General features: G+C 35.8%; 1 protein-coding gene across 1 annotated transcript in view; it reads left to right on the top strand.

Moving 5' to 3' along the window:
- The window catches only part of dapk1 (death-associated protein kinase 1), a 167165-nt gene that overhangs the window by 74760 nt on the left and 76536 nt on the right, over window positions 1-15869 (top strand). Inside the window, exons 5-14 of the mRNA XM_052019586.1 lie at window positions 2508-2637; window positions 5636-5684; window positions 5784-5810; window positions 7037-7189; window positions 8301-8346; window positions 9355-9444; window positions 10661-10753; window positions 11685-11804; window positions 14539-14637; window positions 14924-15022. Of these exons, the coding sequence (XP_051875546.1) occupies window positions 2508-2637; window positions 5636-5684; window positions 5784-5810; window positions 7037-7189; window positions 8301-8346; window positions 9355-9444; window positions 10661-10753; window positions 11685-11804; window positions 14539-14637; window positions 14924-15022 (906 nt within the window). The remainder of the gene's footprint in view (window positions 1-2507; window positions 2638-5635; window positions 5685-5783; window positions 5811-7036; window positions 7190-8300; window positions 8347-9354; window positions 9445-10660; window positions 10754-11684; window positions 11805-14538; window positions 14638-14923; window positions 15023-15869) is intronic.

Here is a 15869-nt window from a genome sequence, read left to right as displayed (position 1 = left end):
ACCTTATTGAAGGGCAGAACAAACAGACTTGAATGACAGAATGGCCTACTCCAAAATTTAAGATTTGCAAACTATAAACTAATTCCTTATGAAGTAGTTAAATGTTCACACCTCCAGGAATATGTCCTACAAGGACAGGTATTCTTGCAATGCATTACTTCTGCATCATATTTTTCTGTGTATCTGGAGTTGCTGTCCTTGTAGTTCTTTTCATTGATTATTTTGATTTTCTTATTCGCTAAATAAATAGATGAACTACTCTTCCCTCAACTTCATTTTTGAGCCAAATCTCAATCCCAGAAGATGATAGTTCCACCGAATCCACTGTATTAGTAGTGCAGTTCAATACCCATTACCCTCCTCACTCTACTTTCAGACAGTTGAATGTTGTATTAATGTAAATGGAGATTTTTGAATTGAGTGAATTATATTCTCTCGGGTTTGATACCTGCAAAAGCACAGTGGTGTAGATGTGGCCTGGTCTTCCACAACTCTTGGACTTGATTTAAGAAAGATGTCCCCACAAAAATTAAACTGTTCTATTTTTTTTTAAGTTAATCCCTTTTCCACTATTTATGGACTCATTGGTTCAACCCAATGTCCGCCTTCAGTTTGATTCTTGATACTGGTCTTTTATTTCTACCTGAACCTGCCACTGCAGGTCGACCTATGAAACCTAAGGTCTAACAGCCATTTCAACATATGCAAAGAAATGGGAGGTTGGATAATGTGTTTTAAATTTTATTCAATTTTTATTTTTTTTATTTACAAACAAATTGTGATTTAAATTGAATTGTGGTTTGAACAAAATTGAAAAGTATAACAATCTGACTTGTCATGTTTTCAAGGTATATTTTATATATTTGTTCAGTTAGGTGGAATATTTATGTTTGGAATATCTGCCAGTTTGCAATAATTTTGCTAATATGAAAAATGCAAGCTCAAAGTAAAAATGTCATGGGTGCAGGAATATATAACGGCAGTTGATTGAGCAATGGATATCATTGCACGTTTTCAGTTAGATTAATGAGGAATAATGCACATGCATTGGAAGACGTATGTGTAAAAAGATATTTCATAGATTTGTTTGTGTATTCTGAACTGCAGCCAAATCACCTAAATCAATAAGGAACTGTAGTGCTGGAAATATTTGTTTTTCCAATAGTCAGATGATGAGTCCTGACATTATATACCTAGGGATTGCAGAAGGTGTTTTATGACTTCTGCTTTATTTGTACTGTACAAATTGTTTAGGGGGAGAAGTAGTCAGTTTAACCAGCTGAGAACCATAGCTTGTTTGGTAACTGTTACCATCTGACATCTGCTTTCCTGAAAAGTTGAGAAGTTTTATGCAAGCAGTGCAGCAAAACAAAAGCAATTAAGTTCAAGTATAGCTCCTTTAAAATACTGGTAAATCATTGATGCTTTTGAATCTTTTTTTAAAACAAACAAGCCTGTTTCGGGGAGTAAATGGATCCTCATTGCAGCTAGTTCTGTTTCTGATGTCCAGGAAACTGTAATATTTTACTGTAAATGTAATATTTGATCTATCACAAATGTATTCAATAGAATATTCCAAAATTAAGTTCAATCAAAAAAGACTAAAAAAGAAGTACAATGCTGAAGATAACAAACAAAATACATAGCAATAGAGATGCACTTAGTGATTGGCAGCACAACCTTAACAGACGTTTCCTGTTCCAGTGTTCCCATTTGACAAGTAAAAATTTGAAGGGATAACATGGGTTTGCCAGGTTGTAGTATTTCATCAGGTTGTTTAATCCTCCAGTGTTAAGTAAAAGTGTATTGCTGAGTATTGTACCAGAGTTAAACAATACTTGGGGGATTCATATTCACTCTGTGTTCAGTTAGGTTTCATTCACAGTTTGGTTTGACATTTCTGAGTTGAGAAGGATGAGGAAAGGCCAGAGTTTTGTCTCTTGCTATCCCGGTGATCTGTGCTGTAGTGCATTATGTGGATGCTGATTGAGAATTCAATTGGACATTGCTTAGGCACAGTGAAATCTTGGGATGATACATAAATTAACAATTTTTTTTCATGCACAGTTAGTGGTTTTGGTGAGGTAACGTAGAGCTACTTCTCATTCACTGGAGCCATGCCCTTGCTGTAGTTATCGTCTTCAATGTGGGTGAAGCCAAAGTAACTATCAGCAAGGCTAAATTGCTAAGCATGCTTTATATATGGTAATCACTCAGATTTTATAACTGAACAAATATAGCAACAGCAATCTTTGAGAGTTGTACAAATTGTACCTTGTACCAACAGACAAGCAACCTTAGAACATCAGAGAACTGTAATAGAAAGCAATTAACTGAACCTTTCTGTTCACATTTAAATATACTGTTACTTTTTGAAGTTATTTTTATCTAAAATAGCAAATTTTCACAACGCATTATTTTAAATCTTATGCTGTTTTTGTTTTGCTTCATTAATGGAAACAAGTTTAATGCTTGAATTCCTTCCACAACCTTTTTCTTTTCTGCAGCCTGAAAACATTATGTTGCTAGATAAAAAATCACCCAAACCTCGGATTAAACTCATTGACTTCGGTTTGGCACATGAAATTGATTTTGGACATGAATTTAAAAACATCTTTGGAACTCCAGAGTTTGTTGGTAGGTATCTTTAAAGACCTATTTGAAACCAGCATGGAAATCCTGATCTTTTCTTTGGTCACTGAGTGATGAAATTTCTTTTTCAGTTCTTTGGGATGTATGTAGTTTGTGACGTTATTATATAGTTATGCCATGTTCTGTTTGTAGTAGGTGGGAGTGGGCAGGTGGGCTCTTTGCAGCAGTGGACTTGATGGTACAACTGCATGCATGCTGAAAACAACCTGATAACTAAGGATGTACATGATGCTGAGGAACAGAATAACAGTTCATTGAATTAGGGTGTTAACAAAACTAACAATTATAAAATATTGTATAAATAGACCAGGGGAGCAATTAGGGTTGCACCTGTTTCGCATTTGGTAGCAAAAGTTGCACTGGACCTCAAGCTTTAAAGGTCTGGGGTTCTGCCCTTCCTAACTTCTGCCTAGAATGCACATTCAAGACTGGATCCCTTCAATATCAATCACTCAGACATACAGTGGAATTTATCCACCAGCTCTGGAATGCAAGATTGCACAATTTGTTATTATGAATTTGTCCCTGTGCATTCTACTGAAAGGTTAATTGTCACAGAGCACCTGACCACTCTTTTGCATCCTGCTTTCTAGTGCCTCCTTCAAGCTTGTTACATTCTTATTCAGAAATAAAGTGAACTTGTGTTTCTTCCCATTTTCTCATCCCATAGCATATTAAAATGACAAAATGATGTACCCTTAGAGTTGATTCCCTTGCTGATAGAGGCCTGAGATCCTTTTGCCATCTTGCATCCAATGTCACGGGCATTTGAAAAGGGAAACAATGTGAAAAGATTATCGAGATTTCAGCAGTAGGAGAAAAATAACAAAGGGAGCAGTGATGTTTTTATAGTATCTCTTTTCCCAGTTATTTGATTCTAGGCTGTGATTAGTTTAGTTTAAGATCCAGTTTGCAGCTTAACTTGCTGCTAACACACACATTAAAAAGCAACCAAATTGAGCTAGACAGTTTGTGAAGTCTTAAATCTTCAAGAGTTTAACATTCAATATTTCCACATCTTATGCTTTTAATAACTATATCTTTCCATTAAGGAGTATTGACATTTCAAAAAGAAAGTATATAAAGGGCTTTTCTAATAGCTTGTTTGAAAGATTTAATACACAATGTAGAAGTGGTTTAGCAAAGTCCAGATTTGATCCTTGGTTTGTGTCATGTTAACTAATCGCGTAGGTGATAGTGAAGGTGGTGTTGCATTAGCCCTCCATGTGCCTGATCTAGGATAGGGCTTAGGACAAAAAAACAATGAATGAGGGCAGGAATTTTCCATGGTTGACTATCTTGTTAAAACTTGCTGTATGGATCTTATCCATAATGGGCAACCAATCAGCAAGACAGTTGAGTGGCTTGACCACAGTCTGTTAATGCAACGTATCGAAAAGTACATTTTGGCAGCAAAACTAAGGAAACCATTTACTCCATAGAAGTTTAAATGGGCTGGGGAGAAGTATTAATTATATGTACATTTATATCACCAAAAAGAGGTGCCACAGATAAGTGAAGGAATGAGAAAAGCCAGTTAAGTTTAGGAGTTAATTCTCGGGGATGACATTGAAAAGCAGAGAAGTTGTATCAAACTTTAATCTGAGCCCACACTTGGGATACTTTAAACAGTTTTGGTCTGTATGTTATGGAATGATAGTGAGGTACTGGAGAAGGTGCAGAGAAACATCAACTTGAATGATACCAGAACTGAGGGACCTAGCAGGAAAGATTCCCCTGGAAAATAAAACTGTGGGGAATGATCTGATACAAGTTTTTAAGATTAAGAACTGGTTGTACTTGTAGGTATGACCAGAGTTAGGTTCTGTAAGTATGACTTTCACTATTATATACATTGGGGAATTTGGTGGTAATATCTTTACCCAAAGAATGTGGAGCTTGATACCACAGGGAGATGTTGAGGTACCCTGTTGATGCATTTCAAGAGAAACCAAATAAATGAGGGGAATTGAATTAAAGGATGTGTTAATACGGTTAGATGGAGAAGGGTAGAAGGAAGCTCAGATGAACTGTTCCTACATTTTAAATATAATGTCAAAGTGTACCAGAATCTTAAGAAGTAAAAAAGTTTGGAAAGAGGTAAACCTTTCTTCCAGGCTCTTTTTTAAAACTTGATTTCTTTTTCATAGTAGCATATTAGATTTCCAAAGTCCTTTTCAGGAATAATTACACCTGTATTTAATTGATGTACATGAAAATCAAAAACAAAACTGTAGATGTTGGAAATCTAAATTAAAAACAGAAAATGCAGGAAACACGTGGGCAGCTTCCATCGAAAGTGAAGTGAAGTGAAGTCAAGCTCCAGGACCTAGACCCTTCATGAAAACTGGGCAAGAGTTCTGATGAGTTCTGACTCAGTTTTAATGAAGAGTGTTGAATCTTTCCACAGGTACTGCCAGATTTGTTAAGCAGTTCCAGCATTCTCTGTTTTGATTGATTAATCCTAGATTAGATTAGAACCTATTTTTTAAACATGCAAAATCAAATGATTTAAATGACCTGGATCCAAATGGAAAATTAGTGGCTTTATAGTTGGTTTCAAATCTCCCTGTATGTTCAGAACACCTGGTGTAAAAGGTCATTAATTTTAACAAAGTTTGTTTCAGGCAAACTGAACTCCAAACTGAAAAGCTGCTGAACTTAGCAAAAAGAAATCAGTGAGCATGAAGTAAGAAGTAATGGTGGAACAATCATAGCACCCGCACTGAAATAATACTTAAAGACCCCTGAATTTGAAGCAGCTGTGAAAAGTGCTGTATCAAAGAGTAAATTCCAATTGTTCTTGGATTAGGATAGTAAGGAAGAGAGGTCACTGATTTGAAGTAGGATTAGCATAGCCAGAAGAAGAAATGGGGAGTAGCAGCAGCAAAAATGTTTTAAAAAGGGGAAAGAGCAATTCCTTTGGCTGTTGCAAGCTGGACTTCAGATCTTATGAGACTAATTATTTAATTTTATTTTGTAGCTCCAGAAATAGTAAACTATGAACCTCTTGGCCTGGAGGCTGATATGTGGTGAGTGAAAAATAAACTATACAATAAACTGAACCTTTGAATAGGTTGTTCAAACAAGCATTTGCAGAAATATAACAGCGCTGTTCTCTCATATTTCAGGAGTATTGGAGTAATTACTTACATTCTGTAAGTATTGCATTTTTAACAATTGTTACTTTCCTCACAGTTGTAAGTATGTCGTTTTGAAACTCTTGCCAGATTCCTGTCATGTTGGGATTCATATGCAGGAATAGTAACTCATTTGGTGTTATTACAACATTAGCATCCAGTGTACCTGAAATGTCCCTCGTATTACTTTCTTGAGGAATAGTTTTCTGAAATGTGTAATTTGAATTGAAATTTGAAAAGAGACAATCCAAATTGCATTTGAGTTGCTGAGATTGCTTTTCTCGTATGTAGTTGCTTAGAGGCCTAAATCAATGGGATTGTCCCAAGTATAATAAAATCATAAAGCAATTATAATTCCTTTTAAAGTTGTGCTAAGCAGTGGAGATCTGTTGCAATGGAGCACAGATAATTATCCAGCTTTTCTTTCATTTAAGTTATGAGTATCCCCTTACAAATCATCCCTCTTTGTGTGGTACGGTTTTCCTTTGCTATTTGAGCGAGGGAGGGAGAAATGGATGGTGAGGCAAATGAGGTGAACAATTCTAGTAAAAGAAATAACTTACAAATTTCTGTGGATTTTATGTTTATTTTTATTAGGTAAGAAGACAATCCATTTTAGGTAACTATTAAAATAATTTCAAAGTACAAAGTGTATATAGTCTAGTGAACTTTCCCTTGATTGACCAGATATTCAAGTCCGAGAGTAGCTGGGTGTTTCACTTTAGGGAGGTCACACGTTCCAATTATTGAGCAGAACTGCATAACTCCACATTTTATTTCTAATTTTGAGTAACTAGAAGGAACTGTTTGCTTTTAAGTGAAGGCATATTAAGAAAAACCTAAATATTGGAATAAAATATGAATGGCATTGCAACGTGGATTGTGCTATGTTTGAATTATTATGAAAGATAGGGAAGTGCAAGATAAAATTGAATTAGTTTAATTAAAAGCTTTATGCAGCAATTGCCAAAAAATAGTTTCAAAAACACGAGGAGACTAAAATTAATCCTATTAGCAGATAAGGCTACTTTTGCTGACAATTTAGTTGTTTCAATTAGGATGTGGTTATACTTACTCAAATTGATGCAGGAGGAATTCCTCTTTGTAGTTTTGTTGGTATTAGGCTCAATCCTTTGCGGTATTTGTTTTATAAAAGGGTAGATAACCATGGAGTGTACTGTTTTTAACAGCTATATCACATAAATGATGTTGTTCTGAAGTTTCTGTCATTCTCTTTTAATTAGTTTAAGTGGTGCATCACCTTTTTTGGGTGACAGCAAGCAAGAAACATTGGCTAATGTTTCGGCTGTGAACTATGAATTCGATGAGGAATTTTTCAAGAATACTAGTGGCTTGGCAAAAGACTTTATCCGGAAACTTCTCGTGAAAGATCCCAAGTATGTCTTCAATACCCTTTATAAAATGTTACTTCAGTGAACTTTAATATTAGGTGCATGTTAATGATGTACGAACATTGAAAATGTTAATTTCATAGTGTGTGATGGTTCTGTGCCATTTTGGGCACAAAAGGTCTGAAAGTTGGTGTCTGCCAAAGTAGTTGATTTTAGTTGGGTCTGAAATTCTCTTCCCTGTCCCTGAGTTTGAGGGGGAAATATCTCTCTTGGTTTTTGCTTCTGATTGCAGTTCACTGTGTGGTTTGGTAAGAAATCTAGTTTTAATATTCCTTTGGCCAGTCAGCCGACATACTGATACCCAAGTCAGTTTATCATTGAAAAACAAGGCTAGTTCATCTTCCAGCTTTCCCCTTGTTACTTAATGAAATCAGTAGGAAATAATTGTGAAATAATTACCCATTTTTTGTGTCAGTGAAGAAATTATAGTTGTCAAATGGGCATCATAGGTTAAAATTCTTTTGCTTGCAAAAGTAAGTTTAACACTCTATGCGCAATACAGATTTGCATGTTAGTATTATTCAGTGAAGACCAGTTCTCCCCATGTTACACAATGATCGGTATTACAATATTAGAAACATGCAACATAGTTTTTTTTTAAAAGTAAAAGACTTCACAAAGCTTTCACTTGTGTGATAACTTTGCCAAACTGCAACCTTTGTTCAACTGTGTCAAAGATCACCAAGGTACTGAGCTTATTTGTGATCACAAGAGGGCTGACCTCAGAAATGATGTTTAGCACTCAAGGCCAAGCTGTGTCAACTTATGGATTTGAAATCATGAAAATCTGTTTCTATCCTCACTACTAGCTACAGAAAGAATGAACTAAAATGGGTGACGGGAAGAGTAAAAAAAGTTTGAATACTTGAACACCATCCACCACACACTAATTATTTTTTCTTTTAAGTGCCCTTTTCAAGGATCATTTTTATGCATTATGACATGTGAAGTACTGTTTTTGAAAGAAAACTGAAATATCCCACGGCAATCTGGAAAAAGATTGGGTTGGAAGGTTCATTTGGGTGATAGGATTCTGTTTTCGTAAGATTGTTGTGGTATCTTCAACAGTTCTGCATTCTACCTTTGTCTTTAACAGGAAAAGAATGACAATTCAAGATAGCTTGCAGCACCCATGGATCAAGGTGTGCTTTTAATAAGTATTTAAGACTTTGGCTTAACACACAAAAGGAGAGAATGTATAACCTATCTTAAATACATTTTTCCAATAAATTATGGTGCCTAAGTTTAAAGAAAATAATTGGCAATCATCTGTTTCATTAAAAGAAAAAGTTATTTTAAATTTGGAATTAGTTATTTTTCCAGTGGAACTGATCTGTTGTGTGATTATTTTTTATATATTAGAACTCCCCTAGAATTACTTCAAAAATTAAAATTTGGAAGGTTACATGCATCTTTCCCACCTACCCTGTGATTTATCCTTAAATTATTTATTCTATCATGCTCAAGAGAGTAAGCTGGGAAGATAATTAACTAAGTTCAGTGGAACATTTCTAAAGAATGTTCCAGCATCTTTGTTTTTGAGAAATAAATGTTAGAATGTGACTTGCTTCCTAGTGTTGGCCTTTTCTGTTGCACTAGAAAGATTGTCCATCTAAAATAATAACTGCATAGCATCTGTTGCATATTTGTGATGTTTCATAGCAAGAACACAATGTCAATAGAAATCTAAAATTTATATATACGTATGCAGATAAGTTATAAAGAAGCAGTACTATTGGGCCAGGATTTCCAAAAAAAAAATTAAATCGAACGTTGATATTTTTAGCTATATTCTGTTCAGGCAGGTTCATGCTGCAGTAGGTTTCTGAGCTAAGTGTGTCTTGACTGAAGTATAGTACATTAGCTCTCATCAGGTCTTGAGCCTTCCTAGCAAGCTCAGATAAGATAAGGGGAAGGAAAACATGCATGTTTCTTCCTGCGCCTCGCATTCAATCCACAGAAGAACTGCATTGATGGTGATTATACAACAGTCTACAGGGTTTGATAGCTTTGCTTTATTGACAGAGGGAAAGATGATTCAGTGACTACCCAGGTCTATGATACTGTAGTGCAGAAGTTACATTATTTGTGTATTTATTTCCAAGTCAAAAAAGCTAAGATGTAATTAATTTTTATTTATGATATCTCAGCCAAAAGACAGTCAGCAGGCTCTCAGCAGAAAAGCATCTGCTGTAAATATGGAGAAGTTCAAAAAGTTTGCAGCTCGCAGGAAATGGAAGGTATGTGGATTTTTAACTAATATTCAGTATTTACATAAATTTCCAAAGGAATCTGGATCAGGACATTTTTCCCATTTATTTTTTGAGTCATGCAGAGAAAAGTACAAGCAAGGGTCTGACCAAGGAAAACTTTTGATGGGGAAGAGGGAAAGTTGTTTCAAAAATAGTTGTTTCATAATTAAAAATTCAGACAATATTCAATATTTTTAACAAGAGAAAGAGCAAATACATTTGTATAGAACCTTTTTTAATGTTTTCTGGATACCTCCAAGTGCGTCTAGGATCATTACATTTATTAAGCGTAGCTCGAGGCACGGCATTTGGATTTCTATTACCTTGAAAGTAGAAGGGATAATTTAATAGGAAGACTTAACCTTGCATGGCCCTTTGAGAATATGAATTCTTCTTTGCTAATTTGAAAAACAAGAAATCACTGTTTGAATTTAAGATCAGCAAAAGCAAGTTAAATATTCAGGGAAATTTTTTTCAGCAAGAGATTGCAGTCAATGTGTAGTTGACTGTTAATATCAATAGTACAGCAAATACTATGGAATTTAAGTGAGAGAAAATGTGAGGTGTTGGTTAATGAGATTCATTTATAACATATAGTAGTGCAATGGGGTGTTATTCTATATACCAATGGATAAACTGGATGGAAAAATTAACTACTACTATCTGCAAATTGTCATATTTTATGAAGTTGGAATATTTAATTCTAGGAAATTATTTTCTTTTCATGTTATGACTTGCCCTGTTGTTTACTCTCAGTTGTTACAAAATATGTCATACCTTGGTTAACATTTACTGCACTTACTAATTCAGTGCATAAACCTGCTAAATGAAAGGTAACTGCAAAAGGTGCTTAATAAAAACTGGCACGAGAAGTGATCAACATAAATCAGTATGAATATACGATTTTACATGTAAACGCATTTGTATTTCATACATGTGGTGGAACAAAGTGACCCATCTGCAGTGACAATTAAATCCTTAATACAATTGTATAATTTTCCTTTCTGATATGCTTTTAATCTCCATGACCAAAGTAAGGCCTGTAAATTTAAAGCTGTCTGTGATATTCCAACTATTTGGAATTCACTCCATGTTCTATTGCTAGTGATTGCGAGCTCAATTATTTTTGTAAAGTGAGAGTTCTCAATGTGTACAATTGAAACTTAGCCACCCAAGTTATTTTGTTAAATTGTTGTTCCTTTAGCAATCAGTAAGGCTAATATCACTGTGCCAACGGCTATCAAGATCATTCCTTTCTCGGAGCAACATGAGTGTTGCTAGGAGTGAGGACACTTTGGTAAGTACCTGAACAAAAATCCATTCAGCAGCTGAGGGCTTTGTTTCTTTTTGTGATGCTGAGAACTAGGAAGAATTGTGTGTATTTGTATGCTGGCTATAGTCTGGGTCAGTTTTCTGTTTCCCTCTGGCTCACTCGTGGTTCACTTTAACATACAGCCCAAGTCTCTACCCTCCAGTGAAAAGGGGATAGAAACAATCTTTGAACAACAAATGTTCCATTTTAATTTTAATTTTCTATTCCTCTCCCATTTTGCTTCCTTATCCTCGAGAGAGCATCCCTTTTGCAATATTGACTCCCTTAATGCTGTTCATCTTCCATTATTCAGGAGGATGATTTCAATGACATTACAGTTTATCTGCACCCAGAGGTCACGTGCAAATTACAGACTAGCAACTGGGTTATGTGGAGAAGTGCTGCATAGTATTCCAGTTCTGAAAACACTCCATTTGACCCAGGATCTTTGGCTCAATGCCAGTTTTCATCTAATTATACTCCAATGAAGCTGCTTGTGACTTTGACCATTGTTAAACGCAGGTTCTTTTATCCAAACTAACTTGCCTTCGAACTGCTGCTCTGCATAATATTTGTTAGTACAGAACAGATCAGGTTCAGCCTAGGATCTTTGAAACCTGTACTGATTAACTGCTCAGTGGATTAACCTGCTGATCAATCTGTGGAGGTCATGGATTTTGACCTAATACAGCTAAAGCTGGATGCAGTTCTGCCATCCTCACTTAAACTGTATTGTTTTTAAAGTGTAATTACATGTTGGATTTCCATGATTCAGAATTATTGGCAGAGGATTGTATCTATGTATAAATTATGCTATTTTTGAAAATGGCATAAATATTCTTGCTTCCTCCCCCATATGTTCAGTAGACTGGTTGACATCCAAGAGTGATTAGTTTATTTCTCGCTTTCTGATAAGGATGAAGAGGATTCTTTTGTGATGAAAGCAATTATCCATGCCATCAATGACGATAATGTTCCTGGTCTGCAACATCTCCTTGGATCCCTTGCCAATTATGACATAAATCAGGCGAACAAGGTAAACCTTTGGGCATCCTTTTGATATATTTTGTTAATGCCTCAAGGATTATTTCCTTCCCAGTTTCCAGAATAGGGCATTGGTTTTGTGCTAATCGCATAATTTAACATCTTTAAAAGTAGTGTTATATTTGATAAAACACTTGTAGAACTAAGGTTTGCAACTTAAACTGAGCAAAGTATATAAGATGATATAAAACAAATTTTGCCACGGTGTATCCTTGTATAATGAATATTTTATTTTTGTAGCATAACTGTGGTTACATTAGGTGAAATCCAATAATCTTCCTTTTCATCAAAGTGAAGTAGGGAAGTTCACTGATGTATGCAGTGTCCAATTCTATTCGCAAATCCTAGGCAATTGACTTTCCATTTGCCTGGATGGTTGCAGCTGCAACAACTCTGAAGAAGTTCGAGCCCTTCCAGGATAGAGCTGTCCAATTAATTGATGGTCCCTTCATCATCCCAAACATATATTCCAAGCATCACCAGTATACTGTGGCATCAGTCTGTACCATCTATAAAAGGCACAGCAGTTACTCCCTTAGACTACTCTGACACCACCTCCTAAACTTGAGACCTCCACTGCCAAGATGGACAAAAGCTTCAGATGTATGGAAATGCCATTGTCTGCAAGTTCCCTTCTAAGTCACGCTACATCATGATCTGAAAGTGTTTCGCTGGACCTTCATTGTCACTGGATCTAAATACTGGAATTTTCTATCCAACAGCACAATGGGAATACCTTCAATGGAGGGACTGCAGCAATTTAAGAAGGTGTCTCGCCACCACCTCCTCAAGGGTAGTTGGGTTGGCAGTAAATGCTGCCCTTACTAATATTGCCCAAGTCACAGATAATAAATTTTTTAAAATTCTGTTTGGGTGACTTCTCTTAATTCTTATTTTACTCATGTTTATTGTTCTCTCTTGATGAATACCTTAACAAGTGATAGCTACCTGTACATTCAAGGAATAAAGCCTTCCACCTTTTAAAACAAAATGATGACATTAACCAAAATAAAGTAATACTTCCTCTGTAATCTAAATTCATCAGTGAAAAGTTAATATAATCTCTACACTACCATATTTCTTTCTGGCATCAGAACAAATAAACATGGAGTCTATCAGGGAACTATTTAAACAAAATTGTTATCTAATGTTCTTCCAAGAAAATATCCTATTATCCTTGACCTAAACACAACTATTGCAGGTCTCCCAGCAAACCTGTTCAATGCAGGTGCCTGAAGTTTAGTTTTTACGCTAGTGACTTCATTATTACCACTACTCAATTTAGTTTGTGGGAAATCTAGATAAGTATGAAAGATGGCTGTAGAGGATCCAGCTTTGGATAAAAATGTTAGTACAAATAGAGCCATCACGGCAGCACTCAGAATTAAAAGCATTCATTTGTGTGCTGGGATGCACTTAGTCACAAGCAAGCTGTTGGATGAGAGGATGCAATCCTTTACCTTTGTTGCCTTTGATGATGGCATTGAAGAAATAAGTTCCTAAGGTTGTGTAGATGATTTCTCAGACCTGTCATGACTTAATTGCTGTTTTTCACCCATATGTTTGGCTGGTATTTTTTATGTCAGGGAGATGGAATGGCGCTGGAGCATAAGGAAATGTGCAAGGGTGAGGGAGGTAAGGAGGGGCAAAGGCCTTCCAATAATCATCCAATAAAATTATAAAATGCAAGATTATGAATGCACTTTTTCACTAAAAGTATAAAGCCCACACATTTAAGTTCCTGTGCACATCACTACTGAAGCATTACGTTCTGGGATATTTATTGCCATGTATCGAAAGTGGCAGTAGTGTGCCTGTGGCAGAAGTAGGCTTTAAAACAGGTTGGAACATGCGATAACTCCACAATGGATTCCTTGTAAAGTACATTTTCTGCAGTCGCCACTCCTGTGACAACTAGTATTAGGAGTGCCTCTATCTTTAGTTACTGATCTGTATTTACCAGTGGCTGAGTGTTCTGTGCTTCCAGTACTGCCTTACCAACCTTGCACCACCTGTGGCTAAGAAGCAAAACTATGTGTATTTCCCATGAGGAAACTATTGTGGCTGGCTTAAAGGACAAATAAATCTTTGCACATTTGGAAACTGCACCTGTGGGTTATTTAATTTTTTTTTGAATTTTTAATATGGGGGAGTCAAGTGAAGTGCAATTGTATTGAAATGATATTCACAAAGTAAATTTCCAGGAAGGTTCATTTACTGCATTTATTTTTCCTTGTGCATCCTTGGGGGCCCCCCAGATCAATTGTAGCACCCGGCTAATTTAGTACTGTGCATGGTTCAAACCTGGAAATTGTTTTTTTTTCTTTATTCACAGATAAAGGCACTGACATCAGGATAGGTAGAAAGTGGCTGAAAATAGCTATATTTTTCTATACTAAATCAAACATACTTTATAATTTCAGCCTAATTTATGGCTCATTTTGGGGAAACCCTTCAGATGAAGAACCTCTGCAGCAGTTAGATGCTGGGATAAGCTTGCAAGATAATGTCAAGGATTTAGAAAATGGTAAAGTGCAGGAGAGTCTTGGAAAATGTAATTACAAATGTTGCAGCAAGTTGTAATGGATTAGATGCAGTCCAAGTGATGCAATGGGCCTTAAAGCTACAAGATGCTCACTCTTTACAGGGCAATCAGTTTAAACGAGAGGAAAATTGGACACTTAAATTTCCACCCCAATCATGTTATTTGTCTAATCTTTCTGCAGCATGGAACGCCTCCACTGTTGGTAGCAGCTGGTTGTGGAAACATCCAAATTCTTAACTTGCTTATTCAGAAGGGTGCAAAGATTGATGTCCAGGACAAGGTTTGTAATGGAACTTATTAAAATATTCTCTTGATTTTGTCTGAAAGACTGTGTTGTTTCTTTTCACATTAATTATCGTAGGTCTTTGAATGCAGTTGGTATTACGCTGGAGGAAAAAACAATCACATTTGCAGTTTAAGTAAATTTACTTTAATGACAGTGTTTAATTGACCAGACATTCAGAAGTTTGCGAATGAGACTAATAAAATTCACCAGAAGTAAATTAACATTTTTGGGTATCAAGCATTTCAGACTTTTTGGAAACTAATCTAAATTTTTTTTCCAGTCTGGGTCCAACGCACTATACTGGGCTGCAAGACACGGTCACACTGAAACATTAAGGTTTTTGCATCAACAAGAATGTCCTCTGAATGTTCAAGATAAGGTAAGAAAATGAACACCACTGTCGCTCTTATAAAAATAAATGTACTTAAATTACCCTTTTTTTTAAAGAATGTAGCATATTTGTGTGAAGTGAAATTTGTTAAGAGTGAATTCATGGAAAGAATTATTACTTTTGCTGTCTGTCTGCCTTGTAGATGCAATAATACTTCCTAAAAAGTTTTTAAAAACTTAATAAAATTTAACAAAGAAGGTACAAAATGGAATTTCAGGGAATTAATCAGCATTTGCAATAATAATCACAAATGTTAAAAATCTGGCAAAATTTTTTTTGCATCGTTGTAATATTGTTACATTGCTAACATTACCAACATTATAATCTGTTGTGCATATTGTTTGGACTGTCATCGCTCTTTGTACCTTACTATAAGGTGGGGTATGTTTAATAATGATTCCTTTTCCCCATCCCTATACCACCAGCCTTGAAGTTCCTCGGGAACCCACCCATAATGCACTCATCTTTATGTACATACTGCTTCTTGATATCGAAACACACAGGGGTATCATTCAAATCCAAATATAACCCAGCCTTGCCTGACCACCTTGTTTCTCAAACACTCCATTATGTCTGTGTTGTCAAGATGAAGCTTAACTACTTCCAACTAACCTTTATAAAGATTTGTTCCATTGATTTTTGACTCCACCCACACACTTCGCTCCTTTGCCACTGACTGCCACCTCAGACTTTGCAGAATGAACCAGACTCTTTGCAGATTTAGCATCTTTTTTACGCTTAATTTTCCAGAGTTTGGATTCAGTGACAATGAAGAAACAATGACATATTTTCAAGGCAGAATATTGTATGACTTAGAGGGGAACCTGCAGGTGGT

Source organism: Pristis pectinata, chromosome 7 (assembly GCF_009764475.1).
Source record: "Pristis pectinata isolate sPriPec2 chromosome 7, sPriPec2.1.pri, whole genome shotgun sequence".
NCBI lineage: Eukaryota > Metazoa > Chordata > Chondrichthyes > Rhinopristiformes > Pristidae > Pristis > Pristis pectinata.
Note: the sequence above shows the minus strand (reverse complement) of the source record. Positions and strands in the feature narration are given on the sequence as shown.